At 39.5% G+C, this 15534-nt stretch overlaps 1 protein-coding gene across 2 annotated transcripts in view; it reads right to left on the bottom strand.

Annotated features, from left to right (window-relative positions):
* APLF (aprataxin and PNKP like factor) overlaps positions 1 to 15534 on the bottom strand; it is a 97737-nt gene that overhangs the window by 72592 nt on the left and 9611 nt on the right. For both annotated transcript variants that reach the window (XM_037048082.1, XM_037048083.1), the window contains exon 2: positions 5201 to 5272. In XM_037048082.1, the coding sequence (XP_036903977.1) occupies positions 5201 to 5272 (72 nt within the window). The remainder of the gene's footprint in view (positions 1 to 5200; positions 5273 to 15534) is intronic.

Below are 15534 nucleotides of genomic sequence, written 5' to 3'. Positions count from 1 at the left end.
TCAAAGGAAAAAGCAAAATGATCAATTTTTGGTTAAAGGTACATCTGTTTTGCTTGAGATGATGTTAACATCTGAAAGAGAAACATGGAAAAAAATCTCAGTATGTAAACTGAAGCCCTTAACTTTGATATCTAAAATTCACCAATCCCCTTATTATTCCCTTAATAATTTTTAGTATGATTAAAAAATTAGATACTGTGAGAAGGGAGATTTTGGTACTATCTCTTAAGCAAATAGCATAGTCATTGGTTTGGTTTTGTTTTAGCTCCTCACAGAGGAATCTTATTTTGTTTGAATGAAACCCTACTATGAAGATAATCATCCATATTCAAATTCCAAGTAGTAAATATATCCCCATGTCAAAACTATTACAATACCCCCTATTTTGAACTGTTTGCCACTATTTGCTTCCATGTTGAAGATAATGCAGTTGTCTTCATAACTAGACCTACTGAAAAACACCTTAAAAACTCCAACTAAAATAAATCTGAAAATGGCCATTTCCAAACATCAAATAGCCTTTTTGTCATCAATATGAGGTGTCTGAAATAAATAAGCTTTAGTGTATAACAAAGCAATCTACATTAATTCAGATCTTTGGTTTTTTAAATTGAATCTTAGAGTAACTCCCCCTACCATTCATCCATTCATCTGTTTCATGAATTTAAATGAGACTTTTTCTAGAGACACCAACAACCTCCCAGTACAGCAAGGTCATGTCCACCCTGAGACTGGACATATATGGAACATTTCCAGTTTTTCTATTTATACTTCATTAAAGTATCTTGAGACACAACTATATTTTCATACATTAAAACCTTTAACAATCCCAACCATTTAAAATATCTGTAGATATTAAGGTATGTTTTATTCATCCTGAGTTTGAGCAGACTAGAATTCAGCATAAATGTGGTAGGTAAAAACATCTGTTCTTGCTATAAAAATATTCTTTATGGGAAAATTAAGACAATTTATAAGAGGCCTATTTTTAATGTATTTTGGAGTTCTAGAAATGTCTCTTTCTCTTTTTTTACCCATCAACAAATTTCTCTTCATTGGAAAACCTGGTTAAAATTTTGATTAAATATACTCACTTTCATTTGTTTAAAAATTTAAGCCTTTATAGAATATAAATTAAGTAAAATAAAAACAAATCTAGAATGTTATAAAACAGAAATTAAATAATATTATTAACTTTGGTAGCCTACTTGACATTACAATTTATTTTCTAGTTGTTTTCATTTTTTAAATGTTTTTGTTGTATTTTTTGTTACATTACCTTTTAGATCCCTTATACTCACTCCCTCCCCTGAGCAATCACCACACTGTTGTCCAGGTTCATGACTCCTTTTTCCCTTTTGTTCAGTCTACCCACCTACTTACTGGCCCCACAACCTCCCCCACCTCACTAGCTGTCATCCTGCTCTCTGTTTATGAGTCTGTCCCCATTTTCCTTGTTAGTTCAGTTTGTTCATGAGATTCCACATATGAGTGAAATCATAGGTATTTGTCGTTCTCTGACTGGTTTACTTCACTCAGCATAATGTTCTTCGGGTCCATTCATACTGTTGCCAAGGGTAAAGTTTTCTTCTTTCTTACAGCCAAGTAGTATTACATTGTGTAAAAGTCCCATAGTTGTTTTATCCACTCATCTACTGATGGATATTTGGGCTGCTTCCTTATCTTGGCAATTTTAAATAATGCTGCAATGAACATAGGGGTGCTTATGCTTTTTCGAATTAGTATTTTGGGTTCTTTTGGATATACTTCCAGTATATCCAGAAGATATACTTCCCAGAGGGACCTCATGTTTCTCTCCCTCTCTTTCTCCCTCCCTTCCCCTCTCTCTAAAAATAAATAAATAAAACCCTTAAGAAAAAAGAGTATTACCATTACCTTTGACACCCCTGTGGGTTTTTCCCCATTCCATTCTTCTCAGTTCCCTGAGAGGTAATTACTAACCTGATGTTTGAGTTTGCCACATCCTTTATTTTCTTTATGATTTTAAAACCTATGTTTATGAACCTAAATATATTATTTATTTTGTAGGATTTTTAATTTTATATAGTTGGAGCCATATTACACATATTCTTCCAATGCTTGCTTGTGTCATTCATTATGATGTTCCTAATTTTAACTCATGTTTTTTCATGCTTTCTCTGTAAATTATCATCACTGTTATAGTATATTTCATTAAATTATTACATCACAATATACAAGGGAGGACCCAAAAAAGCCTGGAATTTATTTATAACAAACTATGTACTTATTCTTACATGTTAACTTCAGTGACCTTCAAAGTTCTCTGCAATACACCTATCAAGATGTTTTTCCACTGCTGAAAACAGTTTTTTGATCTTGTTGATTTTGATGCCTTTTTGCGCTTCTGCCATTTTTTGTTTCACCTTTTCCACATCAGCATAACATTTCCGTTTGAGGACTTTTTCACCCATGAAAAATAAAAGTCGCTTGGGAAGATCTGGTGAATAGGGCAAGCAGGGCACAGGTGATGCCGTTTTGGGTTAAAAAGTGCTGAGCACTCAGAGAGGTGTGGGCGGGTGCACTCATAGAGCACCCATCCTGAAATGGTCAAACTCACTGAAGAGTCTTCCAAAAAATTAACTGAAGCTGAACGCAGCCTCTCACAACCACCCCAGCTGGTGCATTGACACAGATGGGTCCCCAGAACACTCACCAAGCCAGAGAAGCCTGTACTATGAGGGGCCCTCCATCCAGAAGATATTTCTGGGTTTTTTTTGGTCTTCCCTCATATTTATCAATTCCACTCTTGATAGAAATTCATACTGCTTCTTGTACATATCTCTTGGGGTGTGTGGGGTGTGTACATGCATGTGTGTGTGAGTGCATGGTCTAATTTGCAGACGATACATGCCTTTATCTGTAGGAAATAATGTCAAGCTATTTTCCAGAGTGGCTGTACCATTTAAGTTCTCACCCCAATCCTATCTGCAAACACAGGATCTTATAACTAACAATACAAATCTAGGAAAGTCTATAAACCTACAGCAAAAGCTAATAATTTCTCCTTTGGTATCAAAAATAACTAGAAATCCTTGTCTAAGAGTGAAGTGCTCACTATAAGTTAGTTCCTTGTTTTATTTAACACGAATTCTACAGCAGTAAATCTAAATATTGTAGAAAGTAGGTATTGTTAAGTCACGGGTCTTCCAGTAGAAAAGCCAGGTGTATTATTGGCCATAATTGCTATTTTGAAAAAAGTGAATATAAAATAATGATGTGTTCAATCAGAAAAGCCAGGGAGGATAGGAATTTAGGGATCCCTATACTCTTTGTCTTAATGTGTTTCTATAGGGAACTGTTCAGTGTGGCGTGGGGAATGTAGCCCAGCTCCTGACTTGGAAAACCCAGTGGGGAGCGAGTAGGCATACAGGACCCACACCCACCGATTGGTTTTCCCATGGGGAATCAGACCTGCATTGTACGTAGGCTGCTATGAGGCTTACTTTGGCTAAAACTCCCTCACCCTGGATTAAGGCAGAATATGTTTACTGCATTATCTTTAAAGTAACTTCCTAAACTCTGTGCTAAGCCTCCCAAGTATGGAGCGTAACGAGTTCAACCACTTTCCTCCTTGATCTGCAACATCCTTCTCTTTGAAGAAATTATCAGCATTCTTTCCTTGGTTCTCTGTAAAAGGTAACCACCTACAGTGAACCTGTGCATAGTAAATGAGGACCATCCTTGATGTAATGTACCCAGAAAAGCAATCAAAGCCTGTCCAGCCAGGGGTTGGGGCGCTCTCCCACTCAGAGGGCAGCCATGCTGTCCCCTTTCTCCACTTCTGCAGTCCGTGTGAATTTGTTTGTCACAGCCACAACACACAGAACCCGGAGGGCTGGAGTCCGCATCATGTTTCAGTAACAATAAAATCAAGCTTCTTTACTTTAGGACATAGTAATTTATTAAAAAAGTGTTAGAAATTGGGTACTGGAAATTATTGATTTTATAAAAATCCATGATATCCCCTTTCCTGGAAATGCCACATATAGCTCTCACTGCAGCACTTACTCATATATATAATAAATATGAATTATCTACTATGTGCTAGGCATATTGCTAGATATTGGAGATGTGAAAACCAGTCAGTGTTCCTGTACTCAACAAGTTTATGCTCTGGTAAGTCTTACTCTGAGGAATACGACAGCTCGAGAGGATGGGGAGACACATAACTGAGAGTGAATACAGGGCCCCACAGGGACGCTGACTATGGGGAGCTGCACTTTTTAAGGCACGAAGACGCAAAACACAAACCCTCTTAAAAAGGATTTGTTCAAGGTTGAGATGGTGTGAATTCATCTCAATTCAATACTTTCCCCAGTACTGGAATTAAAAGGATGCTTCTCAAATTTGGGAATGGTTAGACACAGGATCATGAAAGAACTACATGTATAGAGGAAAGAATTCACACTACAACAGGCAGTTGTACATGTAAGATGGAAATATATGTAGGTTTTTAAATGCTATGAATTAATGAAATTCGTTTCATAATAATAAAGTTAACACCAAAGCATCAAGTCTGAAAGCATCAAGTCTATTTGTATGAGGGTCCATTTGGACCCTCATACAAATAGATTATTCTCCTAAACAATAGATTCTGCAAATGAAAAGGAATAAGCACACAGCATATTCTCAGAAGCTGCTATCTCTACAACACAACAGCGCTCAAACAAAAATGCAAGTAATTAGAAGTCTCACCCTTAACAAGAACTTTCAAATCAAAACTATTTTTAAAACCCTAAAGTTGGACAAATCTACATTTTAGAAATACTTAATTCTCTACACACAAGAGACATAAAAATCTGTTAAAATACAACTCTGTACCACTGAGCTTACTGTGGTCATTACCTGCCCCACAGTTATGAAGTTCGTATGGGATCTTACTCGTCGTATTCAGTCATGGACCAAAGAACAAAGTACATGTGAACTGAAGTACACGGTCACCTTTCACCGAAGTTCTAACTATGTAAATGCATCACTGCCCTGTGGGAAAAGTTAGGTAGTTTAAATAATTTGATCTTTATCTCCCAATTATCTTCCAGTAATAAGAAGGACATATTTTGACATTAACTCCCTATTTCTATAACTTCAGAAAATAAGCCCCTCTAATCAAGCACTGGAAAAAGGTGAGAGACAAAAAGTTAAAATGAATCGTATTTACCGGTTTGATTCGAAGCTGACCACCCACCACCTCAAGAACGGCATGTCTTCTGGACACTCTCTTGTCTGTTATCTACATGGAAAAGAAATAAGAATTGTAAACACAGCCACCTTCCTGAATAAAAGCTAAAAATTAAAAAATATATTGAGCAAAAAACCCCAAAGCAACTCAGAGATTGAGGGACCTGTACAAAATCAGAGAAGAATAAATGTTCGAGCACAGGCTCAGATCCCAAAACCTACATGATGGTTTCCATTCAAGACACATTTAGTGGGGATTCTTATCAATGAAGTTCATAAAATGAGAAAAAATCTAGTATGTACTTAATAGAAAGCATTCCATATACAGAAAACACAGTGCAGGCTACAATGACAACTGGCTCTAAAAGGCAGTAGTCTGGTAAATTTAGGAGTCCTGAAGGCAGACCTGCTTCTGAGCTCCGGCGCCATCGGCAGCACTTAAGACAACGGGAAGGTGGGAGCAGGAGCAGTAAAACTCAAATTTTTACCGTGAAGAAGAGATTATCATCATATATGTATGTGTGTATATATGTATGTATATATATTCATATATATTCCCTGTGTTTGAGCCAATAGTGTTCTACTCATGCTCACAATCATTTCCACACACAAAAGTTATAAAACTGTTTACATTTAGCCCTGGCTGGTGTAGCTCAGTGGATTGAGTGCAGGCCTGTGAAGCAAAGGATCACGGTTCGATTCCCAGTCAGAGAACATGCCTGTGTTGCAGGCCAGTTCCCGATGGGGGACACATGAGAGGCAACCACACATTGATATTTCTCTTCCTCCTTCCCCTCCCCTCTGTCTGAAAATAAATAAATAAAATATGTATTTTTAAAAAAACTGTTTACATTTAAATGCTAAAATTGCCAATCAAGCCCTTGCTGCACGGCTATAAACACAATAGTTCAGACTACCTTTGCCATTTGTGGCTGATTCATAACGAAAACATTTCAAGTATCACCTTATCATAACAATTTGGCCCACCTAATGGTTACCTTAGTATCTATCATTTCAACTCTGATATTATCCACATCATTACCAAATTATAGGTAAAAGCAGACTACAGCAATGCCCAAATTCAATTAAACCCACTGGTTCTGCAAAACCTGGTCAGAATATGAAACTGACAGGAATCACTACACCTTTGCTGAGTCAGAGAGCAGTTCCACACTTAAGGCTGTACCTAAATGAAAACAGTAACATCAAGCATCACAGCATAATGCATTCCTCACCCATAAATTTCCCACACAGCTGCAAGTTAGTATTTGGGACACTTTCTAGAATAAAGTGTCTTAAAGATATCCCATGTAAAATGGGATAATATATATATCCACTATTAGCCACAATGGCTATTTCAGAAAAGTAAATATAAACTAATAATCTATTCTCCCAGAAAAGTCAGGATAAATTTTTAGACGTTGCTCTAATCCTTCCCATAATATGCCTTTAATGGGCCAAAACAACAGCAGTTATCTGATAACATGCTGTACCATTTGCAACTCTTATTTAAATAACTATTTTATTTATTTATTTTCAGAGAGAAGGGAAGGGAGGGAGAAAGAAGGAGAGAACTAGCAATGTTTGGTTGCTTGTCATGTGTCCCCTTCTGGGGATCTGGCCTGCAACCCAGGCACGAGCCCCGATTGGGAATCGAACTGGTGACCCTTTGCTCAATCCACTGAGCTATACCAGCCAGGCCCCATTTATGATTATTTTTTAACTTTTAAATCACTTTTACTTTTCAATTACAGTTTAGATACATTATTATATTAGTTTCAGGGGTACACCCCAGAGATTAGGCAATACATAAATTAGTAAATGATCAACCCAATAAACCTCACACCCATCTGACACCATACATAGTTATTAGACTATTATTGACTATATCCCCTATGCTGTACTTTACATCTTCACGGCTATTCTATAACAACTAATTTGTACTTCTTAATCCCCTCACCTTTTCACCCATCCCTGCAACCAGCTTCCCATCAACATAGTTTCTCTATCTATGAACCTGTTTCTGTTCTGCTTGTTCATTTATTTTGTTTTTTAGACTCAGTTGTTGATAGATAGATATTTATCCATGTTATTGTTCATATTTTAATCTATTTTTCCATTTTCTTAAAGAAAACCCTTTAACATTTCATTTAATACTGGTTTGGAGGTAATGAATTCCTTTAGCTTTTTCTTTTCTGGGAAGGTCTTTACCTATCTTTCAAAATAATAGCTCTGCTGGGTAATCTTGGTTGTAGGTCCTGGCTTTTCATCACTTTGAATATTTCTTGACAATTCTTTCTGGCCTGCAAAGTTGGGTTTTTTTTCTTTTGTAGATAACTAATTGCTTTTCTCTTGCTGCTTTTAAGATTCTCTGTCTTTAACCTTGTGCATTTTAGTTATGATATATGTTGGTGTGGGCCTCTTTGGGCTCATTTTGTTTGAGACTCTCTGCGCTTCCTGGACTTGTATAACAATTTCCTTCACCACATTAGGAAAGTTTTCTTTCACTATTTTTTCAAATAGATTTTCAATTTCTTGCTTTCTCTGTTCTTCTTCTGGCACCCCCACGAAGTGAATGTTGGTGTGCTTGAAGTTGTCCCAGAGGTTTCTTATATTATCCTCATTTTGAGGGTACTCTTTTTTCTTTTTGGTGTTCTGATTAGGTGTTTTTTGCCTCCTTATACTCCCAATTGCTGATTTGATTCTCAGCTTCATCTATCCCCCTGTTGATTCCCTGTAAATTATTCTTCATTTCAGTTAGTGTAGCCTTCTTTTGTGACTGGTCCTTTTTTATGATGTTGAGGCTCTCACTACGTTCATTGAGCAAGCTTATAACTAGTGTTTCATACTCTGCATCTTGCAGATTGCTTGTCTCCATTTTGTTTGGTTCTTTTTCTGGAGTTTTGTTCAGTTTTCTCATTGAGACATACTTCTTTGTCTCCTCATTTTGTCAGCTTCCCTGTGTTTGTTTCAATGTATTAGGTACAACTGCTATGTCTCCCAGGCTTTGAAGACTGGCCTGATGTAGTAGGTGTTTGTAGTGTTGAGTGGCATAGCCTCCCCAGTCAGCCTAGCTAGGCACTCAAGATGTGCCCCCTGTGTGAGCCTGTGCACCCCATCCTGTTGTAGCTGAGCCTTGACTGTTGTTAGGATGTCAATGGGATAAATTTACCCCCAGGCCAATTAGCTGCAAGGACTGGCTGTGACCACTGACCACCAACCTCTGACTACCGGGTGCATCAGCTGTGCAGGGGAACACCCTACAGAGCAGGACTTACTTTAGCGGGGCTCTAATGCCCGCTGAGTCTGCCCCTTGAGTGTGTCACTTAAGGAGGTGGTTGAATGGTGATGCTTTGATGTGGTCTGAAGCTGTCCACTTGGTGCACTGGCTCTGGGATCTCCTGGGCGGTATAAACCAAGGTCAGCTGCTACCTGTGTTCTGCTGAGGGCCACCTGGTGTGAGCTTCCAAGCAATCTGTAGATGGCTGATAACTGTGTTAGTCTTGAGTTGCCTGGGAGTGGCCAAGCTGCAAAGAAAGGCAGGTGACCGCTAGTGCTGGGCCTTGGTTCACTTATTCAAAGGTATTGGGCACACTGAGGCCAGATGCTGCTTGCTTGAGAGATTTTAGGAAAATCTGGAGCATAAGCCAAGACAGGCCATTTGTATGAAAAGCCACTGGAAATAGTCAGGGTGGGCCCCAAACTTGGGTGGGATCTCAAAGAATCACCAGGATAGGGTGAGTCTCAGATATGGTGCCCACCTGCTGGCTCTGTAGGGGTAGGGTTCATCAAAGGAACAATGGTCTCTGCCAGTACATTTGTCTGGGAGAAAGCTGTCCCCTCAGCTTTTGCCCTGGTGCCAGACAATTCTGATCCTCCTGTATGTCTCTGGTGCCTTTTGAGCTGCTGCCCCAGTGCTAAAACTCAGAGAATGTAGGTCTGAGTAAATCTATGTGCTGGCCCTTTAAGAGGAATTGGCTGGGTCTCCAGAAGCCCTCTGTTCCCTCAGCCTTAATCCATGCTGGTTTTTACAGCCAGCAGTTCTGGGGACTTAGCTTCCTGGCACTGGAACCCTGGACTGGGGGGCTGATGTGGGGCTGGACTCCTCACTCACTCAGGGGGGGCCTCCACAGCCAAGATGTCCCTCCCAATTTTTATTTGCCACCCTGCCACGTGTGCGTGTGGGACCAGCCAGTTTCATTGCCTCCACTTTTCCTACCAGTCTCATGCCAATTCTTCTTTAATCCCCTAGTTGTAGGACTTCCATTCAGCCAGATTTCATGTCGTTCTAAATGATGGTTATTCTGTAGTTTAGCAGTAATTTTGATGTGGTTATGGGAGGAGACAGGTACCATGTTTACCTAGGCTGCCATCTTCACCATTTGCAGACATTTTCATCATTTGCACAGAACTTTCACTTAAATGTTGAGCTTCACCGTAATACTGTTATAGCTATTATTCACACTTTACATACTTGGAAATTCAAAGTTCAGAGAATTTAAATACTTGTGTCAGTCACTTGTGTCTTTGTGTATGCAGTACTTCAAATCTTATTAATAAATACATGAGAAATATTCATGACTCTACACCTATATATAATCATTCAGATGTAATTTCAAATAATTCAAATTATTCTATGCCTGAGAGTAGGATGTTTCTGTTTCTAACTCGGGTACTAAGATCTCATTGTAAACTTCAATAATACAAATCAATTTTCTAACCAACAAAATAACAAACTCTCAAACATAAAACCATGACATACAATGATGGTTCTTGTAATAGTCCAGCTTGGGTTTATTTTTCAGCTAAATTTTTGCAGGAAGCAATAACGGACTTTTTCCACCTTTCTTTGAAGTGGACTTCACCAACAGACACTAGCAAGAAAGATTTTAAATAATAGGAAAGTATAATGTGACCTCTAGTGGTCACATGATTCCGCAACACTGCCATTTCCTCACAAGCTGTGCATCTCCATAAGCCACTAAAAAAGTGTTTTTATGCGTCTTTGAAATGAACATTACTCAGGCATTTAGCTATAGTTATCCCTTTTAAACCATACCTCTAAAAAGTAAGATAAAAAATAATTTATGCTTCCTCAGTAAAAAGCTTACAGGTTTAACAAATTATCATTAAAGCCTATTTAATTTCAGCGTGGGGTGAGAAGGGTGGGCAGTAGGTGGAAGGTATGTCTCAAATAGATCATCCTAAAGATCTCAGGACCTGCTTTACTTAACATCAGATCACTGCTCCTTGTGCAGAATAAATACCCATACATTCTTGTTAAAGTAGTAACTATAACAGCAACTATGTGTCAAGACAAAGAACACTATACTTGTATGTTATCTTTTTTAATCTTCACAAAGTCTCTGAAGAAGATAGGATTATCTTCATCTTTATAGGTGAGAAATGGCAGTACAGAGAGATTAAGCAACTACTTAAAATTGCAACTACTACAATGAGCAGCGGAACCAGGACTTGAACCCACAGAATCTGATTCTAGAGACTCCTTTGCTGTTAACACTGTACTGTCTCATTTTCATTCGGTAAAACATCACTTTTTAGATTATTTACCACCAGCTTAAGTCTCTAAACGTAGAACATATGAAAAAAACCCTGAAAGTAGAGCAGAAAGGCTATTTAATAAGCAAGTAGACATTCTGAGAAAATTCAAGCTCTAAATACTGCTCCAAGAGGCCTTCGGGCTTTCACTTGGTCCTGTTTATTCTAATGTCACACCCAATAATAATGAGGTACTACCTGAATTCCCAATTCATTATTGAGAGTAGAAAATGAAGTGGATAGGGTTTAGTAAGCAATGCATTCGCGATGGGGGAAAACGACTGATGTTGGCCTGCAAACAGAAAGAGAAAGTCTATGGAAAAGCAAAGAAACCCAAGTACTCAAAAAGAACATGCCAGCTAGAGGCTATTGGGGGTACAGACAAACAACATACCATCCTTCAGAAGGTACTGCAAAGGCTTACCTCAGTTCGCTTATTGATCACCAGGCATTACCAGATTTAAAAGAAAACTTCATTTGAAAGTCATTTTGCATCTTAGCCATCAAAAGAATTACAATCAAGGAATTCCAGTTTCATATAGAATAACCATAGTCACCTAAATTCTCATTGTACCACACATCCTCACCCCAATTAAAGATCAGTAAATAAAGCAAATAAAACCAACTATATCCCACATCAAAAGCACTAGGAGACATTGATCATCACCAACTTTAATTAACATGTAAGAGGGGAGAAACGTCAAACTTCATGGCCTGTGCTGGAGCAGAAAGCCAGGTGGCAGCGGGGAGGAAGAGAAGGAAGGGAATGAGGACCAAAAGTGGTGGGTCACAGACAGTATCACTCCCAGGAAAGACATCATACCTTGGGTGGGAAGTGCTGAAAACACACGTCACATCTAGCAGTCAGATGTCACATCAGACATCCAGCAAAACCGGGAACAATTTGGGCATCAATGTGAATGATGATTATAATGGAATACAGCACAAGGAATCAGTAGAAAAATAACCTACTGATTCATTCTGAACTCAAGGAAGGGGCTGGGGCTACAGCTGGGAAGAGAAGCCTTCTTTATAAAATAATGACAGGTAATGTAGAAGAAATGATGGAATCAGAAAAATTACTGTTTTGTAACTACCAAAGTATTAATTGAGTCAATGGATTTAATTGAGTATTAAAGGATCAATGGACATTAATTTTTCCAGGGGAGGGTTGACGGGAAACAATATTCGCGAAGTCTCAAAGCGTCACTGCACCGATTCCTCACAAAGGGAACGTCCTCTGCACTGGGAGAAGTCAAGCACCACCTCCCCCAGGGAATCACACTAGTAGTATCAGCACCCACAGGAGAAACTGATAGGCTGCTCGGAGCTCACGTCACCCACGGATGACTCCCATCCAAAATCTTTCACCTGGGTCTAATCATGTGGAAAACAATCAGACAAATCAATCTTGTGGGAATTCTATGAAACCGGCCTGGATTCCTAAAGCACTAGTGCTATGAAAGGCAGACAGGTCAAGATTAAAGAAGAGAGTATTTGATTACATCCTAATTTCTTTCTTTAAAATTTTATCTATTTATCTTTAGAGGGGAGGGGAAGGAGAGAGGGAGAGAAATGTCAATGTGTGGTTGCCCCTCGTGCGTCCCCTGCTGGGAACTGGCCTGCAACCCTGGCCTGCAACTGTGCCCTGACTGGGAATTAAACCGTGATTGTGTGGTTCGCAGGCCTGCGCTCAATCCACTGAGCTATACCAGCCAGGGCCCTAATTTCTTTTTAAGTGTTAAAAAGGACATTATTGGGAAAGTTGGGTAAAACTGAATATGGAATATTAAAATTTGTAGTTACTAATTTGTCAAGTGTGTATATATATTTATTTACTCTATGTAGAAACATCCTTGTTTTAGGTAATACAAGAATGTGTTGAGGGGGACTTCCGCCAAGATGGAGGCATAGGTGGGAATACTGTGCCTTCTCCCACAACCAAGTGTGAATACAACAAAGGTTTGGAGAACAAAGACACAGCCAAAGAACAGAAAATTGAATTATACAGAAGTCTGACAACAATGAAACGTTCAACCAGGACGGTAAGAGGGGCGGAGCCATCAGCGGAGCAGGGTCGGGCAGGACAGATCCCCTGACCCAGGCGGGCAGGCAGAGCAGACCCAATCGGGGTGCGGGGCAGACTGACCAAGGTCGCACATTTGCGCACAGTGAGACAGACCGCGCAGGCCCCAGTGGGCAAACCCAGTGGTGGCAGGCTGACCAAGGTGGCACATTCGCATGCAGTGGGACGAATGCGCAGGCCGCGGTGATGGCAGCAGGGGGAGGCAGGAGGCGGCAGACTAGACCGCCATTTCTCCTCTTTGACCCCGCCCTCATGTACAGCGTCACAACCAAGTGACTGGGTTGCCCTGCTCTGGTGAACACTTAGGGCTCTGATCCTCCTATGTAACAGGCACAAACAGTCCAAAAGATGGCTCAAGAAGAACTCAAAGTCCCAGAGCCAATAACTCTAAGCAACCAAGAAATAGCAAACCTTTCAGACACACAGTTCAAAACACTGGTCATCAGGATGCTCACAGAACTGGTAGATTATAGTCACAAATTAGAGGAACATATGAAGGCTAAACTAATTGAAATGAAGGGAAATGCACAGGAAACCAATAGTGATGGAAAGGAAACTGGGACTCAAATCAATGGAATGGACCAGAAGGAAGAACAAAACATCCAACCAAAAAAGAATGAAGAAACAAGAATTCAAAAAAATGAGGAGAGGCTTAGGAACCTCCAGGACATCTTTAAACATTCCAACATCCGAATTATAGGGGTACCGGAGGGGGAAAGAAACAGCCACAAGTGGAAAACATATTTGAACAAATAATAAAGGAGAACTTCCCCAGTCTGGTAAAGGAAATAGACTTCCAGGAAGTCCAGGAAGATCAGAGAGTCCCAAAGAAGTTGGACCCAAGAAGGAACACACCAAGGCACATTATAATTACATTAGCCAAGATTAAAATGAAGGAGAGAATCCTAGAAGCAGCAAGAGATAAGGGGATAGTCACCTACAAAGGAGTCCCATCAGACTGTCAGTGGATTTCTCAAAAGAGACCTTACAGGCAAGAAGGGGCTGGAAAGAAGTATTCCAAGTCATGAAATCCAAAGACCTACAGCCAAGATTGCTTTATCCAGCAAAGCTTTCATTTAGAATGGAAGGACAGATAAAGTGCTTCTCAGATAAGGTCAAGTTGAAGGAGTTCATCATCACCAAGCCATTATTATATGAAATGCTAAAGGGACTTATATAAGAAAAAGAAGATGAAAAATATTAACAGTGAAAGGACAGCAAACTCACAGTTATTAACAACCACACCTAAAACAAAAGCAAACCAAGAGGACAGCTAGATCAGGAGTGGAACCACAGAAATGAAGAACACACAGAGGGTTAGCAACAGGGGAGTGGGAGGAGGAGAACGGGGGAGAAGGTACAGAAAATACCATAGATGGTAGGTAGAAAATACCATAGATGGTAGGGAGGGCAAGAATACTAGGGGAAATATAGAATCTAAAGAACTTGAGACATGTGGTTATAAACTAAGGGGGGGGGGAGAATGGTGGGGGAGGGGGTGTGCGGGTAGAGGGGAATGAAGGGGGGAATAGCACAACTGTAATGGTATAATCAATAAAACATATTTAAAAAAAGAATGTGTTGATATTCTTAGGGAATGACATAATACATGCAGTATATTTTCTTTTGAAGATTTTATTTATTTATTTTTAGAGAGATGAGAAGGGAGGGAGAAAGAGAGGGAGAGAAACATCAATGTGTGGTTGCCTCTTGCACACCACCTACTGGGGTCCTGGCCCACAACCCAGGCATGTGCCCTGACTGGGAATCAAACCAGCAACGCTTTGCTTTGCAGTCCATCTCTCAATCCACTGAGCCACACCAGCCAGGCGCACATACAGTATATTTTCAAAGGGGTTCAAGAGAAAGAGAGAGACAGAGAAAGTAAATAAGGCAATCCATTAGCCATTAGTTAATATCCTAAGTTAAGGATATATATGTGTTTGCTGTACTATTCTTTCAATTTTTCTACAGGTCTGAAATATCTCAAAATGAAAAGTTCAGGAAAAACTAAAATTTCAAAAATTTTAGACATTTTTGTAAAATTAAAATGTAAATTTTTTTAAATGTACAATTTTTACATTTCAAAATGTAAGAGGTACCATCAAGGAAACTACAAAATGTAGTATGTATGGTTGCTAAATAACAGTACAATTAATGTGTCTATTTAGTTACATGTCCTTGTCTTCAGATGTCCCTGATTCAGAGTAGGCACCACAACTGATTGCCAACAGGCCTCAAATTGCCCACAATGTTGCTGCTGTTGCTGCGGTCTCAGTGTTACTTTGCAGAGTGCACACACCCTCCCTCTCACCAGTACCCCTATAACCTTCCTCTGAGTCACTTCACTCAATTGCACACCTGGCCTTTGGTGCCATCTGAACTCGCAGCTCATGGTTTAAATGACACCCGCACTTTTTAGATGCTAATTCTTCATAAATGACACTATGTACCAAATGCTACTAGCTGCTTAATCACTATGTACTTATTTCTTCTTCAGTACTAATAGCACTCCAATTTGTTCTGGTGAAAATGTGCCTGGTTAAAAAACTGCAAACACCTAGAATCCCTTGTAGCGATGGATGGTCAAGTAACACAGTTCTAGCGAAGGATGTAAGACAAACTGTATATCGACCACATTATCTAGTTTCTGTATCTGCTGCTTTGGT

Source organism: Sturnira hondurensis, unplaced genomic scaffold (genome assembly GCF_014824575.4).
Source record: "Sturnira hondurensis isolate 20B ecotype Veracruz unplaced genomic scaffold, ASM1482457v3 Scaffold0006413, whole genome shotgun sequence".
Lineage (NCBI taxonomy): Eukaryota > Metazoa > Chordata > Mammalia > Chiroptera > Phyllostomidae > Sturnira > Sturnira hondurensis.
The sequence above is the reverse complement of the archived record's forward strand: the minus strand, read 5'-3'. Positions and strand labels throughout refer to the sequence as shown.